Source organism: Protopterus annectens, chromosome 1.part1, assembly GCF_019279795.1.
Source record: "Protopterus annectens isolate FY-2018-M chromosome 1.part1, PAN1.0, whole genome shotgun sequence".
In the NCBI taxonomy this organism is placed as follows: Eukaryota; Metazoa; Chordata; order Ceratodontiformes; family Protopteridae; genus Protopterus; species Protopterus annectens.
In genome coordinates, this window is record NC_056726.1 from 531,985,105 (window position 1) to 532,008,602 (window position 23,498).

Consider the following 23,498-nt stretch of genomic DNA (forward strand, 5'->3'; position numbering starts at 1 on the left):
ATATTCCTTGTAGACACCTGATCCACAGATGACTACAGCACAAATGTAGGAAAGTGGAGACTGCAATCTACAGAAGTACTTTAACAGGTTAAACATGTCATGATTAACAGAAAAAAAGAAAAAAAAATGTATTTAACACAGCATAGCTCTTGCCTAAGAAGCAACCAATGATTGGTGAAGTGATACAAAATGAACATTCACTTCAAGCAGCAAAAACAGAACTAAAGATGATGCGACTTGCATTCTCTTCTACAACTAGATTTTATGTTGATGATCCAGCATGAAAGGTTAACTTCACTCCCCTTAGGGATGTCAGACTGTTTTAAGATCTTGCCAGAAGACCAATATCCATATGTGGCTTACTTCCATTCATATTCCCCTCTACAACTGGACATCATGTTGATAACCCTATTGTGAGAGGTTAGTGGCACTCCCATTAGGGAAGTCTGGCTCCTTTAAGAACTGGCTGGAAGACTGACATCCACATGTGGCTTACTTCCCATTCATTTTATGAATTCCTTCATTTCATAATCCTTATAATAAACATTCATATTTTCCTTTCTTTCCATGTCCTTGATGAAAGACACAACTAGACAAGGATGATTCATAAATTGACTTGTTTTGGGTATGTAATAATCACTACTGTATCTTTCAAAAAAAAAAATATCTGAAAAATATGCAGAATGACAGATGGCAGAAAGTGAAGCAGTTAAGTTGTCAACGTTAGGTTAGTTTTCAAACAGATTCCCTATAAAGGATGCCAACAGCTGCAACAGCATTAAAGCTTCTACCCCTGCAGTAAGTCTGGCTATCACACAACCACTTGAATAATGTGAGACATGCAATTAACATATAATGAAAGGGGAGAACATGGCAGATCAAAGACTGGGCAGCAAAAAGGAAAAGGACCAACTGGGCAAGAAGGGTGGAAAAGAAAGAACTGAGCCTCTGAGGTTCCTCCACAAGTCTTACCCATTAAGCCCCTCTCAGTTTAGATGTTTTTCTTGTCCCTTAGCCATACCTGGTCCTTCTAGTCTCACTCCCCATTACTAACCACAGTACTTCACCTAGGATCATGAATGGATAATTTCCCACCATTTCTCCAGCCAACCTGATCGACACATCGGGCATCCTGAGGCAAGGTAGCAATCATCTCATGTAAGACACCTCACTTCTCTTAATTCACACAAATTCAATATGTGGGAGATGCATCTATATTAAAAATCTGGAATCTAGGCTCTCTCACTCACAAATCAGGATATCAGACACTAAGCAGGTTGTCAGTTCACACACTTCACCTCCTGCACCATCCACATGTACAACACCTAAATCTACATATGCAGAGTGTCTCACTAGAAGCCTACCTAAAGATCAGAGACCTCCCAAACAAACTCTGCAGTCTAAATCTGCACGAAATATGAAACTGCAGTCATTGGAAGCAAGCACTCCTCACCTTGGAAGATGCAAACATCTGTGCAGTTATGGAGACCTGGTTCAAGGCTGCGGAGAGCACCTCAGCCATATAATGCCTTCCACATGTTCAAACCACAAAATGAACGCGTGAAAACTAGAGGAGGAGTATAAATACCCCTCCAGATTGGTTAAATAGAATGATTCCCTAGAGTTACTCCATGTGCAAATAACTATAGGAAAACCCCCTCTCCAAGTTATCATCAGCTATAGCTCCCCCTTCATTGTTTGTGTCTTTCGGCTTTTCCCGGTTAGGAGTCGCCACAGCGGAACTCCGGTCTGCTAATGATTGGCAGTTAATTTTTACGTACCGGCTTGCCAGGCCTGACGCACAACCTTCAACGAAGGTATGCCCATTCATGCATATCTCCACGCAGAAGACGCTCTAGCCAAGAATCAAACTGGACAGCGTCTTACTGTGAGGCGACAACGCTACTGCAGCACCATGAACCATGATATTCACACTGCCTACTTGGATCTACTTAAGTCGCTGAAAATACAAGCAAACATCCTGCCTATGGATGACTTTAACTAGCTGTCCATAAACTAGGTAAATTATACGTGTACAAACACGCCTGCCCAAAGGTTCTTGGACTTCGTTAACTCAAATGCCTTGGAGCAGCTGGCACTCCCACAAGGGGCCCAAACATTCTAAATTTAGTACTCACCAACATGGTAGAACAGGGTACCAACACAAGTGTGCAGCCCCACTACAGTCTCTTATGAGAAGGCATTAACCGCTTCAAAGCTCCTGTCCCTACTGACGGCAAGGACACCTATACTGGGAAATACACCAATGAATTGTATAAACATACATAGAATTGTACAGACTCTAACCATTCCTGATAGGAACAAAGCAAAATCCACAAGAAAAAAAAAATAAGCCTGCCTGGTGGACATCTACCATAAACAGGTTATATAATAAGAGGAAGAAATTGCTGTCTAAGAGCAAGAAGGAACGATCTCAGAATTAGAAGCACACCCTTCTCAACTTAAACAAGCAAATAAGACATCTTGTAAAGTCCTTTAAAGCTAACTACGAATCTAGATTAGCATCCCTAACTAAGGATAAACATAAGGCATTCTTTAGTTACATCCCAAACCTGAACTGGTAGTGAATTGTATGACATATACTGAACCAATGGAAATAGCCAACCTGGTAGTGGACAGATTCAGTGAAAACTCCCCCCCCCGCCCTGCCATATATACCCCAAAACATTTATACCATCTAATATCTCGAAAGAGCATATCTTAACTTCTCTCTCCAAGGCCAAAAACACAGCCTCTATGGGACCTAACATCCCAAGCTCTGTTCTCAATGGTTTAAAACAGGAGTTAGCAAGACACTTGGGTATACTTTTCAACCACAGCCTAAGCACTGGTTTTGTCCCTGCTGAATGGAAAACAGCTACTGTCCTCTTGCACAATTGAGGTGCATTCACCAACCCTGGGAACGACTCATTAGCTTAACCAGCATTTTCTGCAAGGTCATGGAGAGACTCATCATGGACCTTATCAGCAAGGATATAGGAGACCTTCAAAGACCAGACCCGACCCAATTTGGTATTGTTAAAGGGCGATTCTGCCTGTTGAACCTGGTGGACATCCTGAAGATGGTTACCAAAGCACTGGATGAAGGCAAATCTGTGCTTACAGCCTACCTAGACTTGGCCAAGGCCTTTAACACAATCTCCCACTCAGGCATCATTGAAAAACTCACCCAGCTGGGGGTCAACCCCTATACTGTCAGGTGGTTTGCAAACTGGCTCACCGATAGAACACATACAGTCAAAATAGGGGACTCCACCTCCACCAGCAGACCCATTACCAGGTGTTCCACAGGGATCGGTGCTGTGGCCCCTATTGTTTAGAATCTACTTCTCAGAAGTACAGGCTAAAACAAAAGGTCTGTGGCTGACAGAGTTTGCTGATGACTGCAAACTGGGAGAAGTCACTAAGTCACAAGTGATGTCAACATTCTACAAAAATGAATAACCAGACCAGCAAACAAATGAAAGAATCCACAGCCAGTCAACCAGAAGTAAATCCAGGGACACACAGGAATAAATTTCAAAAAGACACAGATTTATTACCCACACAACAGGATTGAGCGCTTTCGTAAAACAATTTCCTCAGAATCACTGATCTTCCTACAATATCATCCTTAAATGCCTCCCCCTCATCACTTGAGCAACACTAAAAAGAAACTCCTCAAAATACAGATATTTACATATAATGCATATACATAAATCAAAACAACCATATAGAATACATACAGTAATTAAATAAAAACTGTTTAAAACCCCCCCTCCCTATGGAACCCTATCGTATTCAGGAACTGAATGGTAGAAAATAACTGTACAATAATATGAATATATTCACACCATATATGATTTCAAATTTAAAACACCGGATAATGAAAGGGCCTCATTCAACCCCCGGGGGGTGGCATTCAACCTTATCTGCCACCAAAGTTCTTTTTCCTCCAAGATGTCTTCCCAAGGAAACTACCCCTAAAGTCTCTCGTGACTCTTTGTAATACAAAGAAGCCAGAACTATGACCCTTGAAGCCCAAAACATGTTTTGCTAGGGCATTTTTGACATCACCTTTTTAATGGCCAAAAGATGCTCATAAATGCGTTCCCTCAATTTCCTTTTTAGTTTTCCCTACATAAAACTGGTCACATACTAGGCACCTGGCAACATAAATGATCCCTACAGAATTACAACTGTTGTGAATCCTAGATTTTATGCACATGTGATTCACCCAAATATGATCACTCTCAATTAATGTTTTATATTGGCTAGGCTTGTAAAGACTCTTGTGCCATTAGCCTAGTAATCACCTACGAACCTATGATGACGACATGGGATTTTAAAAGTGTGGATTATGATGTGTTGGATACAGGGCCAAAGCTGAGTCACGGGCTGGGAACAAACTGAGAAAGTAAACAAATTCTGGGACGGAGTCAGAATGCAGTGGTCAGAGCTATGGACTAGGGTTGCAGGAAGAGGTAAAAAGGCAAAAAAAAAAAAATTAAAATAAGGCTAACATGGCAACACCTGAAGGTTAAGTCTAATGATTTGGGCAAAATACATAACAAACAAGAGGTGGAAGGGATGGGATAAAGTGGTCCTTCTGTTAGAGGTGAAGGTGGCAACCCTACCAGCTGAAAGGGTGACTGCAGGCAGGATGGGGGGGGGGGTCAAAGGCTTTTTAATGTACACAGCAGAAAGAAAAAAAGGAAGAAACAAAATTAGGTTAAGTAAAGGTGGAAGGGAAATCATGGAAGTCTGGAAAAAGCATTGCCATTGAATGAATTTTTTGTTCAGTCTTGAATAAGGAAAATAAGAGTAGTGTGTCATGCTGAGAATGAATCACTGCAGAGTATGGACAGTAGTGCATTGATATGAAGACAGAGAGAGAGAGAAGGCTGAAAGGGAGCTGGCTTCTCTGGAGAAGGGTAAAGCACAGTGACCAGATGAACTGTTTCCCCAGTAGCCTCTGAATCTTGGCAGTGTTGTCAGGTACCCTGAATGACAATGGCAAAAGATCTGAGGACTGTAAAACAGCCAGTAATAGCACCCTTGTGTAAGGCAGCAGCTTTTAAAATATTATGTGTACACACAAAACTAAAATATGCTACTGAGGTGACTTAGTAAACCAAGCTCTCACACTAATTTGAAGATGTTTACTGGATTTGTCACAAGAAAGGTCAACACAGTGACATGGCAAACAATAGGAATTTTTTTTTCTTTTTACAACTTGTAGGCCTTACTTCCATTTCCTGAAAGCTACATACAGTTACATTTTTTTAACATTACTCTTTCTTGTATGGTATCTCAGTTGTTCATGAACATGAGATGCAGATGCACTTTGCCATCATGAATTTAACTGAAGAATATGCCAAATTTGAAATAAATAATTAGTTTAAAAGTCTTGGTATGGGGATACTGTAAAGGAAGTACACCTTGTTTTACAAACCAGTAAACAATTATTTTCCAACCCTGTATGTAAGTTTCTTGTATTAGGCAATTTAGCTTCCTTTACAATACTTAAAAAAAACTTGTGATGCAAAAATAGTTGCTAACTGGAACCAAAATATGTATCCCCATGAAAACAGATTTTGGGTTTTGAGACTGAAATTCTGTACTTTACTCTTCAGATCAGTCAAAGGACTTGTGTTGAGGTAATGGCCAATCAGGCTCATACGCAGTGAAATCGGATTAATGCTACAAATGTTCTGAATACTGTGGTGGTGGTGCTGCGGTAGCACTGTCGCCTCACAGTTAGATGTTGCCCGTTCGATTCTCAGTTAGAGTGCCTTCTGTGTAGCGACATGCGTGAATGGGCATTCCTTCGTTGAAGGTTGTGCGTTAGGCCCGGCAAGCCAGTACGTAAAAATCTACTGCCAATCATTAACGGACCGGAGTTCCGCTGTGGCGACCCCTAACCTGGAAAAGCCGAAAGACACAAACAAACTCAAATGTACTGAATGACGAGTGAATAAACACTGACATCCAGAATGTCAAAAATCAAACAGTAAAAAATCTTTTGTGTGTGTGTGTGGGAGGGTTCTCATTGAGCCCCCTTGTTAATTTTATACATCTATACACATACATACGTACATACACACACGCACACTAACAGTACCATGATCTTCCACAGATCACCACTATGCAGTGACACTTTTGGTGTTATGTCACTCCACATTCAGAATGTTTGAGGCAATTACACGCTCATCTGGGATAAAAGGGAAATATCAAAAGAATTAAATATGCCAAGGTTAGAGATAAATGAGGCACAATTGCTAACACAATAGGAAGAGATGAGATAAAAATGGCTAAGTATAACCAATCTTCAGGCAAGTCCCCAGGAATAGATGGTATTCATGTGGAAGTTTGGAAGTTAGGAGGGAAAAAAACTGATAAAGATGTGGAAGGTTTTGTTTAACAGTATTTTAAGAGGAGGACAAGTACCAGCATCCTGGAAGTAGGCAGTGGTAACGGTAGTAGCTAGAGGGCAAAGATCCATCGGATCCAGCTTCGTACAGGCCCATTTCAATACTAAACCATGATTATAAAGTGTTTATGTCTATAATGGCTAAAAGAATGGCAAAAGTGATACCAAGATTGATTGATATGGATCAGTGTGGTTTTGTGGAGTGGAGGCAAACATCTGACATTAATAGAACAGTGATGATCCAAAGGGAGGCAGAATGTAAGAAAATACCACTGTTATTGGTGGGTCTTGATGCAGGGAAAGCATTTGGTAGAGTACACTGGGACTTCATGAGCAGGACAATGGAAGCATTTGCTTTCCCTGATACAATTATAAGGTTAATTAGAAGTATACATGAGGGATCGGAGGTGAAAATTAAAGTGAGTGGGGTCCTCTCTGATAACTTGTGCTTGAGCAGAGGAACCAGGCAGGGTTGTCTGCTTTCCCCTTTGCTGTTTGCATTATATTTATAACCATTGGCAAAAATAATAAGGGAAGGGGAAATTCAAGGATACAATTCGTACGGTAGTCAGGAAAAGCTGGCTCTATTTGCAGATGATATTATTTTGTACATGACAAAACCAGAAAGGGACATTACAGTGTTGTGTTGTGGAACATTTTAAGACAGTTTCAGATCTTCTCAGGCTACAAAATTAATGATGCCAAAACAAAGGCAATAGCAGTAAATTATGTACCCACACACGAATTGGTCCAACAACATCCGTATTTATGGGGACATGATAAAATGAAGTATTTAGGAGTATAGATTAGACATGACTCTCTTGTGGCTGCTAAGGATATCTGGGAAGAAACTAAACAGAAGATAATCCGGAAAGTGAGAAACTGGAAGATTTGTTTTATGGATATGGATACTAAGACAAGCCATTAAAATGTTTTTAGTCCCTTTAGTCTTATACAAAAGCCAGGCATATTATTATCAACCAGAGGAGAAGCCATGGATAGCAATTTAAAAGGAGTTGAAGGATTTTATCTAGGAAGGGAAGACAGCAAAGGTCAATTAGGATAAGCTGATTCTTGCAATAGAACAAGGCGGACTAGGATTACCCAATTTGAGCGAGTATTTTAGAGCAACACAGTTAAGGCTCTTTTACATAGCACAAGCAGAAAACTATAATTCAAAGTGGAAAGGAATGATGATGATACGGGGAGGAAGCTCAAGAATTAAGAGGAGATTGGGATTTTTAATGCAGTCTTTTAAGGAGAACAACAACAATCATACAGAGTATTATATTCATAAAATAGCAGGGAGTATTCTAAGAACTAAACCAGCACAAGAATGGAGAAAAGAGATTCTGTTGATAGGGATGACTGTGGTTAGGAATACAGATAATAAGCAAGAGGGGGCTGGAATTTACTGGAGAAAACTGGCAAAGGAACCAAGGTATTGAGAGCAAATAACTAGAAAGAGATAGGTAATAAAATGGGATGAGGTCAAGAAATTATTTGGACTGCAGGTTAGAGACTGCCTTCCCTATCAAGGATTGATATCACAGTATAGGCAAAGAGAAAGAAATAGGGTCTCCTGAATGAAAGACCAGCACTGGTGGAGTTTTTAATAGAATTTAGAACAGAAGCTGCCATTAAAAAAGGAATAATTAGTAAAGCATATAAAATATTGCATGATAATTATAAGAATCAATCAGAGGAGCTTAGAAAGGATTGTGAAGAGAGAGATCGGATAAGCAATTCACAAAGAGACAATGGGAGATATATATTTCTCTCCCAAATATGCAACAAAGTCTAGAAGATTTAGGATCTTTGCCTGGAAGTGCTTACCCAGGTATTTTTATACTCCAAGTAGACTCCAAAGAATTTTTCCTCAGGTGGATAGCAAATGTTGGAGGTGTGATGGGCAAGAAAGAGGTGGCTGGGAACATATTTTTGGGAATGTAATGATCTGGCAGACTTTAGGGGTTCCCTACAGACTGTTGTGTCAGAGATGCAGAGTGAGCGGATTGGACTGACTAGGGAGATGATTTTTTTTGAGCTATGATACAGAATCGGAATTGCCTAGACATAGTAAAGCCTTGCTGAGTCTAATTACAGTGGCTACCAAAAAAGCAATTGCTAGAAAATGGAAATCAAAGTTTAGACCAACTTTACTAGAAGTAGTGAATATAGTAACAGAGATAAAACAACTAGAATTGGGATCTTCAGAAAAGGGAAGGACCAAACTACATAGGAAAAAATGGGAATTGTGGGAACAATATATGCAGAGAAGGAACGAAGTTTAAGAGGCAGGATTTGAATAATGTTTGTAACTACAGTTGTTTCAGCGGTGTCTGTGATGCATAACATTTGCAACTAAAGTGGTGTCATTTTGTTTGTTTGCCATTTATATAAATGTAAGATTGCCTATGTCATATGTGAAAATTTAATAAAGATGTTTGTTGAAAAAAAGGGAAACATCAAAATAAGGCTAGCCTTATCCAGTCGTACTTTGAGGAAACTTTCTGAATTAAGGGAAAAGGTAGCAAAGGTGTGCATCAGGACCTGGGGTGACATTAGAGAACACTGGACTCCTCTATTTAATCTATGTAGCTGTAAGAATGTTACACTAAAAGGCAGTTTGACAGCTACCACATCATTCAGACCAGTACAGGGATTGTAGGGGCAGTTTCGTAGCAACTAAGCACAACTGGATCTCTCTGGTACTCACAAGTCTTGCATATTTTCATTAATTCCATTTGTAAAGGGGCCTGGCACCACTCTTAACCCCCTCAGACAAACACAATGTGTTCTAATGAAAGACAGTGGGAGGTTAGGAGCTGTCAGTATCCCTTACAGAGTCAACATAACAATTAATGTGTTTGCTTTATCAGTCTACCTGTCCTATCTATCCACCTATGTAAATAAAAATAATGTTGGACTGCAAGGGGAAAATTCCTCTTCTGTCTATCTATCTAGCTACCTACCCATCCATTCATCTATCTAAATAATAAAAATAATATAACTTTGTACAAGCTGAGGTGGAAAAAAGCCAGATGCGAGGAACTGTACACTCTCAGCTCATGTGACTACACACAAAAAAATTCCCAATTGCAAACATCCCTACTCTTCTGGACCTGCACTTTGCAGGATTTAACATTCTCCATTACAGCCAACCTGGACCCACTAAAATGAAAACTCGTACATCTTCCAAACCACCTCATGAAGCAGAAAGCACAGAAGGCTTTGAGTTGTGGTGGGCAGCAAACAGTTCTACTTTTAGAAGACCCTGTATTTGTCTTTAATGAAAATTTATTGGATCCAGTTTCTGTTCATAACCAAAGTCATCTTTCTGTTCAAGGCGTCTACCAGTGTATTTTATATGCCTGGAACATGAGCTGCTAGAAGCTGAAGACTGTGCTATGAAGTCCACTCCAAAATCAGAGATGGTTCTTTATACAGTTGAAAAGATCTTGTTCCTGCTTGTTATATGCCATATCCCTATAATGTCATCTGTGTTGATCTGCAGGTGGTCTGACTCAAAGTTCCTCTGGACTGCTGTCAAGAGTCCTGCAAATGCCTACATCTCCTGCTTGTTAAATGATTTCTCCTGATAAGACTAGCAGCTTTGGATTGGTAAGATGCTCCCCCCCAAGCATAATTCAGAGTATGTAGTCTGAATACAGACATTGGAAGGTGGAAGTAATGTCATACCAACGTAAAGTGTTCCATGTTTGCCCATCATAGGGATTCCCTCATTGTCCTGTGGTACAAGGATGATCATATCCAGTGGATTTGCTAACTGGATACAGATGTTTCTAAAATGCATTAACTTCTTTATACAAAATCCTGTTTGAGCCTAAAACAATAAAGACGAGTGTCTCAGTGCTGCCAAAAATGTCTTGCTGTTTTGCCTTAATGGTACAGGCTAATTTTTTTTTTGAACTGCATTGAAAAGACTTTTGTTTCTACTGATAATGGCTGCCCCAGAAAAGTTACTAATGATGAGAAAGGCAGAAAAGATTTATTGTAACTTAAAGTTAATCTCAAAGACCAGAACAAAGCAATGATTTGAGCGTTATCTTATGTTAGAAGTGCCTTTGTTTTCATTAGTATCAAAAAATCATGAAGTGTGCAAATACAGGCGTTAATCTGCTAAATTTTCTGGGGCTTTGTAAAGTCCAAATAGTACAATCACTCCTGTAAATGATAATGAGCTAACAGCAATCTGAGGTATTTAAAAACAAACAACAAAAAAGCAGCTGCAATGTTTGTTTTTTTGTTCTTGTGTTCTTACTGGTGCAAGGTTTGGAGACCTTCTCTTAACTGAATGAGGGCATCTCACTGGAATGTAAAACATGCATCTTCTGTACCCAATGTAATCATGTAAGACTTGTGAGCTATAAAATGAAATAAAATCATCAGATTCATCTTTAATTTTTGTGTGTATATGAACTCATTCAAATCTGTTAAGTCATCTTGAGGTGTTTTTCTTTTTTGGAGGGTGGGGTGGGGGCAGAAACAGTCTGGAATAATTGGGAGAAGAAACAGCCTTGAATAAAAAGTCTTTTGACAATTATACTGGAAGATTCTATATGAATGGTTTTCACTGTAAACTTATTTATCAAATGAAAGCCTAGATATACTTGATGAGTAAGTGTGAGTGGTGATAACCCATCTTCATTGATCTCTGAACAAATTACATAATTTTGATGACCTGCTTGTAGTACCCATTTGTCTAAGGTTAACTGCTACATCAGGCAGAAACATGACTTTGAAACTTGCTTCCTAGGGTGAAAGGGCAAGTAAAGAGTAGTTCAAAATAATTTTAAACAGCTCTGGTTGAATCTACCACTTCATGGTACACTTGAGTTGTAGTTGCTTTCCTTTGAACTACTTCTGGTGACAAAGTGCTGAGAAGGAGTTCCCTTTGAAGAAAATGTTTTACTAGTACCGAACACTTTCTTAGACTAAAGTGTAAGAGGTAAATACCTATCCTTGAATGAGAATCTTGATTTGCCTTTTTCTATATTAGCAATTATGTCATCCACTGCTTGACCAAAGAAAATTTTTTTTAACTTAGAGCAGCAGTAAGCCTTTTTTCCCTAGGTGCATTTTGACCTGTATATGCCTGCCCATCATCACGTCTTACATTCATTACCATGTACTTAGGAAACACATGCAGCCATGAAGGTTGCTTGCGCCTCTGCTGGAATCCCAGCAAAGAAGACATTTATTTAAATGGCCTAACCCCTACCTGCCTGGGTGGATGGACTGGCTACCCATGTCACTGTGGGGACCCACAATACCTTCCCCCCTGTAAGTCATACTCCCATATACAGAGCAAATGTTACTATCAGGTGGTGGCTTGCTGAGCTGAAAGCCCCAGGATGTGCACTGTGATACTGTTCCATTAAGGGATTCTGTCCGTCTTCTGCATCACCCTACTCTCCTCTTTCCAGTGTCCAAACCGCTACTCAAACTCTGGTCACCTTACTATAGTCAGGAGTCTGTTTCTCTATTCTACTGGAGCTGGCTGCAGGAATATTATGTCTTGAGCACACTTAATTCATTCTAAGACTCTGTTCTAAGTCAAGCTATCCATCTAAAAATTATCACTGACGCAGCACTTCTTGCCATGACATCTAGAGCATCATAAACACATGCCAGTTTATGAATGCTTATCTTATGTACTATTTCACTTAACTTTTCTGTTCTGTGGGTTGTGTTAGTGTTTGGAATATACTGTAGACTCAGATGGCGTAGTGGTACATTGCTACGATTGTAGTGCACAGCATCCCGGGTTCGAGACTTGGCAGGCCTGATTATTAATTCATCCCAGGGATCACTCCAGTGGCTTTACTCGACAAAGGCACTGGGAACTAAGGTCGGGTGGCACGATGCCAGGGTAATCCTATGGGCTAGGCTTGTAAAGGCTCCAGGGCCATTAGTCTAGTACACACCTATAATATACTGTAGACTTTCTTTAATTTTTTTCCCCAAGACTCAACTTTGATAAGAAACCAAGTGAGTCAAGCATTAGTGCTATTATCCCTAAAGTAGTACATGCATAAAACTTTTTACCGCTTTGATGGACTTGATAGGGGCTACGGGTTCTCACTCCTGCAAAGCTGGTATTAACATTTGAATTTTAAACAGAACCAGTGGAACTGAGTTTGTCTTCCACAACTGGTACCCATAAAATAAATAAAAATAATAATAATCATAATAACAACTGACCTTTAGGATACAAGGTAAATGTACACTACTACATTGGATAATAAAGTCTGGCCTACACAGATACTCTCAAAGCTACAGATAAAAGATATAATCAAGGACTTCCCATGACCTCACAACTTCAGATTGATCCCAATGCCTATCAATACAATCTCAACATAAGTAATTAAAAGTGGACTACAACTGTTTTTTAATTCTGAATGTCTACTCATAAAATATTTTAGAATGGGGTGGAAATAGTGACGCTACAGCACAAACTTCCTCCTTCCAAACTTTAAGGTACACTGTCACCAGTCAGGTAAAACTAACAAAACAAGTGCTTGCTGTTCACCCCTGAAATAAGCCAGCCTTTTAATATTTAAATGGGAACAATGCTAATGAATAAAAAGTCAGCCACAAGTAAATCTAGATAAACATCTTTATTGAAATAAATAAATTAGAGCATTTTCTCTGAGTAAATATGCAGAGAGTATAAAGGCTTGTTCAAAAATTGAAAATAAAACATTCAAAAAAGAAATATGATGGTCAAAAGAAAGACCACCCACTTAAATTAAAAATGACCTGCTATTGGCTAAAGATATACAATGCCCTTTCCACTTCTGACTTTTAAGTCCAAAACAAAATGCCCAGAGACCTTACAGGCAATGGCTGACTTCTACCTCCAAGGAAATCTTCTACAAGGCACTCCTGTAGCCATTAGCTTCCTTTTTCTCTTAAAGATAAAGTACAAACGTTTCTCTTTAAAGATAGTGTGCAAAGTTTCTTTAGCACATTCTTTGCTGTAATTATGCTCTCATCATACAAAGTGGGCTTGCTACTTCTAAAATATGTAATTTTCCCACAGTTAGTTCTATAAATCTATATTTAAGAAGTTTAATAGATACTGTATGTTGAGTAGCTGTCTAGTTACTTCCTGATTTTATTTCCCAGCACATTCCAATAAAGTAATTGGAGAGGAAAGCAGTTTGCAGTACATGGATTGTTTTATATAGTCTTCAACAGATGTCAACACATAAAGTAACACAGAGATCCAAATCCTAAAAATATGGAGAAGGAGGAGTGAACAGACACTGTCACTGCATTCTCACTTCCCCAAATTACGAAATAAACCCTCTCATAGGATGACATCATCCGGAGGGGGCAGAGATTACACAGTTCAATACCATACAATGCTGAGGTACTGAAACATGATCTTGCTATGCCAGGAACAAGAAAGAGATTCTATAACACTCTATTTTAATGAACCTCATAACCTGTTATATGCGTAGCTCAAACATACCAGAGGACATAGCGAGCCTGCATTGTCTGGCCAAAGCTCAACATGTATGTCACACCTGATATTGCAGATGGGAAGCCAACCTGCAATAGTAGGTCTGACAAACAAATGAAGCTGCAAGACCATGAGATTGTTCAGTGAAGAAGCTCCACCTGTACGGCAGACTGACGACTGCAGGTATGAAGTTGAGTATGACAGCCATGCCTCTTTCTTCCTGTCCAAGATGAGAGATGGGCTTGTAGGGCCAATAGCTCACCAGGAAGTTAAATCTGATTTTGAATACAAGGCACTGTGCGCGTTGCCTCTTCAGGTGTTTTGGGGATGGCATGCACTACATTGAGCTGTACATGTGTGGGGTCCCACGTCCTCCTCCCCCAAACAGCCAAAACCTACAGTACAGCTCCACATGTATGTGAAGCTAAGTACTCTGGTAGCCTGACTTTCTACCAAGTTCTACCTGCAGTACCTAATTCCACATACAGGTAGAGGTTTGTCTTTGCCAACAATTCCACTAAGTTCGACACACCTCACTAATAAGTGGCAAGCCTCACCAACGTATAATGCTGAATAATTCTGACAAATGGAGATTAACCAGATATGAGACTCTGGCAGCCCCCATTAACATATTCTGAATAGGCCTAGTAGAGAGATACCTTTTGGACTCATTCATTATGACGTGTTACTGCGCACCTAAATGCTCTTGGAATCTGGCGCAGAATTAACACAATCACTCAGTAAATTGGTCAAAACATCAATAATTAAGTGCAGTTATAGTTAAGTAAAAGATAATTAAAACAATATGTAATCGATAAGAGTCATAGTAAAGTGATCATTTGGCATACTCTGCGGTAATACAGATACAGCAAATAGTTGTCTACCATGAGATAGTCACTTCAGGAAGACAACTAGGGGTATGTGAATCATCTCAATGATAACTCTATAGTAAAGTAAATGTGTGTGTGTGTGTGTGTGTGTGTGTGTGTGTGTGTGTGTGTGTGTGTGTGGTTATGATTTCATAGGTTGTTACTAGGCTATCGGCCCTACAGCCTTATACAAGCCTAGCCATAACAATTCCCTGGATATTTCTTCCCACAATATTTACTTTGACTGGAATAGTGCTGCTACTTTTTGTCACTTTTTCTCTAAATACAACTGAATTTATTTATTTACTGAATGACTGCCTGACTGACTGTGCTGTGGTCTTTGTTACTTTATGTGGTGAAATCCACTGCTGACTAGAGGAAACCACCTTTCTAGTGCAAGTTGTTTGCACCCCCCCCCCCCGCTGCATCATCAGAAAGCAATGCCACATGACGTGGAATCAGGAAGTAAACTGGACAGCTCTTCAGTGCACAGTGAACACAAATGCAACTTTATTAAGCATAATATAGTGCCAAATCACATATTTTAGAATCAGAAAGCCCAGTTTACCTGATGAGAGTACAACTACTGCAAAAAGAAATGTAAAAAACTTTGTACGTAAACTTAATTTTTAACAAAAGAATGCCTGCATGCATCTTTGGTCATGTGAACATGACTTCAGTAGCTGCATCACTGCAGAGATAAGCACTAATTTGGCTTAACTGCACCATGTAAAGAACTGTAGAGTAATTAGGTGATTGCCAAGCTCAATTACCTAATTACTTTACAATTCTTTACATGTTGCAATTAATCTTACCTAGCAACAATTTTGTAATTACCTCATTTCTTTCCAATTCTTTATCAATTACAAATAAAGAAATTAGTACTTACTCTCATAATGATAAAATTACATTCCTGCAGGACATCTGGAGATGTTTCAAAAGACTTTCAAACTTGAAGAAAGTTTTATTAGTAGTAAATTCTTTAACAAGCATCTGCATGTATAAATAATGGTGATAATGGAGAACACTGGACTGAGATTATCCACTTCCTTTCTTTTACACTTATCCCTTTAAACTTTATTTTTCTGTCTCTTACACTTTTGCCAACATAATTCTTTTTTTAACTGTCTTTATATCTTCCTCATCACTTATTTCAGAACCTTCTTCTATATTATCTTCTGTTTTATTTTTCTTGTTATCCTTATCTTTATTTTTACCCTGATCTTGCTTCCCCACTTAATCTTTACCTTTCATTGGGACTGTTACTTCTCTTCATATATTGTCCTCACTTTTTCCTTCTTCTTTATCCTTTTTCTCTAGATTACAATCCACCCATAAATGCCAAATTTTGTTGACACTTACATTTCATTTCATACTTTTTTGCATCATGACCTGTTTCCCCACAAATAAAGCATTTCCTCTTATCACAGTTTTTTTCTCCATTTTCAGTACAGTATGACAGCCCTATCTCCAGTTCATAATCTGTTATCATAGACATTACTAATGTCCAGAGCTTCTTTACAAAGTTTGCTTAAATGTCTCTTTAAATTCTCTCTTTTAACTTCAGCTCAAAATCAAATGTGTATTTTATTTTTTTAATCTGTGAAAAGCTTAAAGCACATAAGAATTCCATGGATTACAGTTCTTTTTCTTCTCATTCTCCACCAAAAACCTTTCCAGAACAAAACCAGTCTCAATAATAATGTCACAAAATGTCTCTATGAATAAGAATAAAAGCTCTTACCTCTTGAGCCTTCACTCTAACTGGGGACCATTAAATTATCCCAACTGTCATACCTGTCTATTTTTTTTTCTTTGTTCTGAATTCTCACCATAAATTTCTAACTGCTGACATTCCCTCTCCTATGTTCATCTCTCATCACTTTCCCTGCAGTTTCTTTAAGTCTCAGTATATGATTTCCTTGTATGGCAATATTCTTTCAAAACAGCTTCAGATTCCTTTGACTGAATTGTGTCCATAATTTCACCCCATGAAACATCTTTTTCACTCTCCGGCTTGCTGTGCAACAATTCACCCAAAATATCATCCCATAATCCTCCCAAATGGAGGGTTGTAATATTACATCCATCATTGTTTTGAACGTTTTCTTCCACTGAAACAAACAAATTCTGCTGAAACAGCTCCTCAGAATCCTGTAAAGCTTCAAATACCACACCAGCATTTGACTCTGTGCTATCCAGCATCTTGGATCTCCTTAAGTGCTGTTCTCCCAGCTGCCACTGAGCTAGAAACAGAACAAGCGCTATCCTAATGAGTAAAGGAAGTTCACTGATCCCCTGGCCAAATCTTCCCTACTAGCATACATACCACTTTAGGTCTCCCTTGCAAAACGACCGCAGGTCTAATGCGACTAACCACGTCAATAAAAGATAAAAAAAAATCAAGGAGTCTGCAGCACTCAAGAACATCCTGGCAATGACAGCTTATTTTTGTATAAAAGTTGTGGTGACATGGACATCTACATCACCCTAGGGATTGCCTATACTCCTCTTATCAGTTTGTACACATTCCTTCGCATGACTAACAAAGGTCATCTCCAGAAGCTTGGGTGTGAATGCCCACATCTCCTCTGCACCACCCCCCACCCTTTGAATGCCTTCCCGACAGTGATCAGATTGAGAGTAGTAGAACTGCCATCTGGGGCCCTTCCCCAAGAATGTGAATTCCCATCCTCTGAGCTGTGCTGTCAAGTGCCTGAGCCACTAACTGTATGTGGGTCACCTGAGCTATAGCAAGGGCTTTATCCTTCTATGGTACAGGCACAGCAGGGATACTGGTCAACTTGACATAATGCAAAGTGGGTGAGATGTGGAAACTCCTCATTATCAAGAAGTGAATGCCATGACTTTGTTATCAAGAATCTTCCATCTAAGAAGAGTTTATCTAGTAGTGCACACGTATCAAATAGTGTTAAGTTCAAAGCATACTTACCAGTTCCAAATTGTTAAGCATTATCTCAAGACATGTAGCTGGGTAAGTACCTTGTAGTTCTATCATACACTTTGTAAACACTATTTGATTTTCCATTGAGTGACAAACGCAGATAAAATGAGGATGAACATACACTAGCTGTAAACTTGTGCGATGTTAGGTTCCTAAAATTACTGTCTCATTTTCTGGAGGAACAAATTCCTTCAATATCTTGAATTTCTTTGGGACAGTCTGCCGACAGGATTAGTGGTCCTTCTTCTGTTATTACAACATCGTCTTCAATGCGCACACCAACTCCTTGGAACTTCCTTGGAGCTTCAGTATCATCTTCAGGAATGTAAATACCTATCAAAAAAGAATAAAAAGCAAAATTATGTTCTGAAACGGTTAATGAAACATAGACAAAGTCTGAAAAACTACAAAATCTGTAAACAGAGGATTTGGAGTTGCTGGTTCTCTAATGCATGTCAAACTTATGCCACATAGAAAGATCCTACTTAAAACAGATAATAGTTATTACTGAAGAGTAAACAAATGGATAGAGAATGGAAAATGAAATACCTCATCTAGTGTCTGCCCTAATATTACTATTAGAATAATTCTAAAGGGGGAAGCTATATGATGTTTGCTTGAGTGGAAAGCCTGAGCTAGAACGAAAGTTCTTAACAGGGAAAAAGAAACTAGCTGGGAGACAGATTTGGTTATAATGCTTTACATATAACAGAAAAAGTATAAAATATGTCACTTAATGGATGTAATAAGGCACCTAGTCCAAGACAATAATGGAAATGGTTTCAAAATATTAAACATGCCCAAAAACATACAAAGCAAAGAAAATGACTGAAGAAATAAAAGCCACTGATGTTAAAATGTGGGAACAATTCCCAAGGATGTAAAATATACATACACAAATATATGTATTTATGTATGTATATATTCCACACAAAACTTTCATAGGACCAACGCCGATCATAATTTTTCAGTAACAAATGAGAATCAGGGTTTCTGGCAGAAAAAGCTAAATGGAGCAAACTACAAACTGTTTACATTTAATACACCACTAAAAATTCACAGGTTAAGTACTAAGCTAGCTGCCCTTGTGGAGCATTTTGAGCCTAGCCAATTTCTCTTTCAAAGATGAGAATTAAACCATGTACCTTGTAACTGTGAGGTACACAGCTTAACCATTATACTGACCCTCAATCCCACTAGGTACAATGGAAATAAAAAGTGTACACACCCCTGTTAAAATGACAAGTTTTTGTGATATAAAAAAATGAGACCACAATAAATCATTTCAAAACTTTTCCCACCTTTAATGTGACCTAAAAAATAAAAAACATACAATAAACTGGTTGCATAATTGTATGCACCCTTAAACTAATACTTTGTTGAAGCACCTTTTGATTTAATTACAGTATTCGGTCTTCTTGGGTAGGAGTCTATCAGCATGGAACATCTTGACTTGGCAATATTTTCCCACTCTTCCTTGCAAAAGTGCTTCAAATCTTACAGACTGAGAGGGCATCTCTTGTGCACACCCCTCTTCAGGTCACCTCACAGATTTTCTATTGGATTTAGGTCTGGGCTCTGGCTGGGCCATTCCAAAACTTTAATTTTCTTCTGATGAAGCCATTCTTTTGTTGATTTGGTTGTATGCTTGGGGTCATTGTCGTGCTGAAAGGTGAAATTCTTCTTCATCTTCAGCTTTCTAGCAGACACCTGAAGGTTTCGGGCCAAATGTGACTGGTACTTGGAACTGTTCATAATTCCCTCCACCTTGACTAAAGCCCCAGCTCGAGCTGAAGAAAAGCAATCTCAAAGCATGATACTGCCACCACCATGCTTCAGCGTGGGGATGGTGTTCTTTTGGTGATGCGAAGTGTTGTTTTTGCACCAAACGTAACTTTTGGAATTGTGGCCAAAAAGTTCAACCTTGGTTTCATCAGACCATAACACATTTTTCCACATGCTTTTGGGAGACTTGATGTATTGTTTTGCAAATTTTAGCCTGGCCTGGATGTTTTTCTGTGTAAGAAAAGGCTTCCGTCTTGCAACCCTACCCCATTGTCCAGACATATGGAGAATACAGGAGATTGTTGTCACATGTAGTACACAACCAGCACTTGCCAGAAATTCCTTCAGCTCCTTCAGTGTCGCTGTAGGTCTCTTGGCAGCCTCGCTGACCAGTTTTTCTTGTCTTTTCATCAATTTTAGAGGGACGTCCAGTTCTTTGCAACGTCACTGTTGTTCCATATTTTCTCCACTTTTTGATGACTGTCTTCAGTGTGTTCCATGGTATATCCAATGCTTTGGAAATATTTTCTACCCTTACCCCGATGGATACCTTTCAACAGTGAGATACCTTTGATGCTTTGTAAGCTTTCTGCGAATCATGGTTTTTGCTGTAGCAGGCAACTGAGTAAATATCAGGAAAATCCTACTAGGACAGCTGAACTTTATTTGTGGTTAATCAGGGTCTCTAATTGATGGCAGGTGTGTGCCTAAGAAGACGGAATGCTGTAATGAAATCAAAAGGTGCTTCAGCATAGTATTAGTTTAAGGGTGTGCACACTTATGCAACCGGCTTATTGTACATTTTTTATTTTTTATATTTTTCCCCTAACAGATTTGTTTGTTTTTGAATTAAATTGTACAGGTTATAGCTCACATTGAAGGTGGGAAAAGTTTTGAAATGATTTACTGTGGTCTCATTTTTTATATTACAAAAATCTGGGATTTTAACAGGGGTGTGTACACTTTTATATCCACTGTAGGTTTAGTTTGCTTAGGCTTATGTTTGGAATTTCATCAGCTTGACTGTTCTGAAGAGCTGTTGCATGGGTAAATGAAGCGTAGAAAGTGTTGTGATCATAACTGGTGATGTATGACTTTGGTAACATACATAAAAAGTGGATGATGAGGATGTTAATAAAGCTAATGAAAAGAGTAAGAGCATTATTTGAACTTAAATTACAGCAAATGTAAAACAAGAATGACAAGTCTAAAATACACAGGACATAGTCTAACATTAGAGTGTATACAAACTAATACATGAAAAACTAAGAGCAGTTATTTAAATACCAAAAGCGAAAGTTATGTACTCACCATAATGATGCAATTGTGTTGTCTGTTTTCATCCTTCCTCAACTGATGGGTCTCGAATCCGACCTCAGATCTGACCTCAGCCACTTCTATAGACTTTGGCGCAGTAGCTCAAGCTCCCCCACCTTACCCCTAAATTATCTCAGATTGAATTTGCCCTCTAGTCAGCCTACAATCATGCACAAAAACAGTGTATCCAGTAGAAAACATGCTGTAAACATAATCAAAGTCAGTGAGAAAGGAAACGGAGGAAGGTTGAAGCTCAGTCAACAAAGGCAGACAGAGACAATTCCTCGGGATACACCAGGAGACCAAATGAAAAAACTTCCAAGCAGGAAGGGAGCTGGAGGGAGGGGTTTTGAGGAAGGACAAAAAGAGAGAACACAGATACTTTGTTATGGTGAGTACATATCATTTGTATTTGATGTTGTCTTTTTCACCCATTCCTCTACCAAAGAGACAGAGTCCACAGCTAGAGACACACTGGGTGTTCCTTAAGACAGGATATTCCAGAGTACAGTGTAGCCAAATGCTACCCTATTCTTCGATAAAATTTCAATTTGTAATGAGCAATAAAGGTATGAGCACTGGACCAAATAGCTGCTGCACAAATTACATATATGGAAGCTCTGGACCAGAATGCAGACCACATGGGCCAGATATCTGGCGGAATAAGCCTTAGGCGGTTTAGGCATTGCCACCCCTTTGGACTTAAAAACAAAGGAAATGCAGTCAGTGAGCCATCTGGCTAAAGTTACTTTTGAAACCTCCTTGCCCAATTTAGCCTTAGAAGAGGAGATAAACGACTGGTCTGATATCCTGCAACCTTTAATTCTATGGTGAGAGAATTTAATCCATTTATGAACATCCAACATGTGTAGCATGTATTATCCTTTAGTGACAACTTTGGAAAGAAAACAGGAAGACTGATAAATTAAAAGACAGCTGCCTCCGATGCCACCTTAAGTTTAAAAGGAAGGGATAGTCCCGAAGGGACACCCTGTCCTTATGAAAAAACAGCTACAGAGGCTGGGAAGAAACTGCCAGGAATTCTGACACTTATCTGGCTGATGTAACTGCAACCAGAAAAATAGTTTTCCATGATAAGAGTTTTAAATCCACCTTAGCAGAAGACTCAAAAGGGGGTGGGTCAAAGCCTGAAGAACTGTTAAATTCCATGCAGGAGTAGGATCCTTAATAGGAGGTCAAAGTAAAATGGTATCTAAGAAAAACCTTACATAATTTCAGTGATGCTAAGAAGAGTGGTTTTCACTACGTGAAAATTAGAGATGGCAGCAAGATGAACCTAGACTCTAGAATAACTAGCTCCACTACTGAAAATGGAAGCAAGGAAGTCAAGAATAGCTGTAACAGATGCTGAAAATGGAGCTAGTTTCTTCTGGAGTGCCCAAATGGAGAATCTTTTTCCATTTACTGTTGTAAATCTTCCTAGTATAATCTTTCTGGGATGATGTAAGGATATGATGTGCCAGGAAAGAAAGGCTGTACTGCCTAGCCATCACTGGAAGTGGAGAAACCATGTGATCAACTTGAAGTTCCAGATATCTGAATGAGGGATCCTGGATGGATGAGAAAGAAGAAACTGAGAAGGATCGAACACAGAGGGAGGGTGAACTAGATGAGGCCACAAGAAGGGAAGCCACACTTGTTGACGCCAGAATGGAGCAATGAGGATAACTTTGCTCTTTCGCTGAAATGCTTTCTGAAGAAATTTGGGAATGACAGGAATGGGAGAAAGCACAGAGGAAACCTGGGAGCCAGTCATGAATCAGAATCTCTCTCTCTCTGGGTAAATTCCCCTCTGGGAGGGTATCTGGGCAAAGTACCTGCTGCACTTTGAATTGAGGGCAGACATGAAGTTGTCACAGCATGGTTGACACATTAGTGAATTACAATTTCCACCACTAATGGATTAAGAGATCACTCGTGAGGTAGTAAAATGGACCTGCGCTGTCTGTCTGCCAGCACACTGGAATATGTGTTGCATTTAGAAAATGTCAGGAAGAGACTGCCCATTGCCACACTCTCCTTGCTTCTTCACATAAGGGGTAGGATCGGGTTCCCACTGTTTGTTGATGTACCAGACCACCGATGCTTTGTCTTCCTAAAAGCAAACATACCTAGAGGGAGAACATCTTGAAATGCTTGCATCGCTAATTAGGACATTGATGTGAAGATTAATCTCTGACTGAGACTACATGCCTTGGACTGTCCTCCCCTAATTTGGAGGTATCTGTAGTCACTGTGGCCATGGGTGCAGAAGGAATAAAAGGGCAGGCCTAAGAAACTTCCTCAGTATGAATCAACCAGCCTATGCGTTTTCTGCAAATGTTTGTGATTCAAATCAGTGATGTCAAAGGTTGACATCTTATCGACCATTGTTCAGAAAGCGTCCATTGCAGTACCCTCATGTAAAAGTTTGCTAAATATACCAGAACTTTGGAAGCTGCCACAGACCCAAACCTGGCTGGAGGGGAAGGAAAAGAGACCATGTATGATGCTTGGCTGTACAATGTATTCAACCTCATTTGTGGCGAGCTTGCGATCTGTACCACAGTATCTAGGTGAGCACCAATAAATTCCAGGACTCAAGTGGGACAGAGCTGAGATTTGGAGTAGTTC

General features: G+C 39.3%; 1 protein-coding gene across 4 annotated transcripts in view; it reads right to left on the bottom strand.

Moving 5' to 3' along the window:
* Nucleotides 1-23,498, bottom strand: part of XPNPEP3 (X-prolyl aminopeptidase 3) — a 1,069,913-nt gene that overhangs the window by 97,731 nt on the left and 948,684 nt on the right. For 3 of the 4 annotated variants that reach the window (XM_044076531.1, XM_044076539.1, XM_044076521.1), the window contains one exon: nt 17,884-18,095. In XM_044076531.1, the coding sequence (XP_043932466.1) occupies nt 17,929-18,095 (167 nt within the window). In that variant the 3' untranslated portion in view covers nt 17,884-17,928. Of the gene's footprint in view, nt 1-17,750; nt 18,096-23,498 lie in introns of all 4 variants that reach the window. The other variant, XR_006365494.1, reaches the window with a different exon arrangement.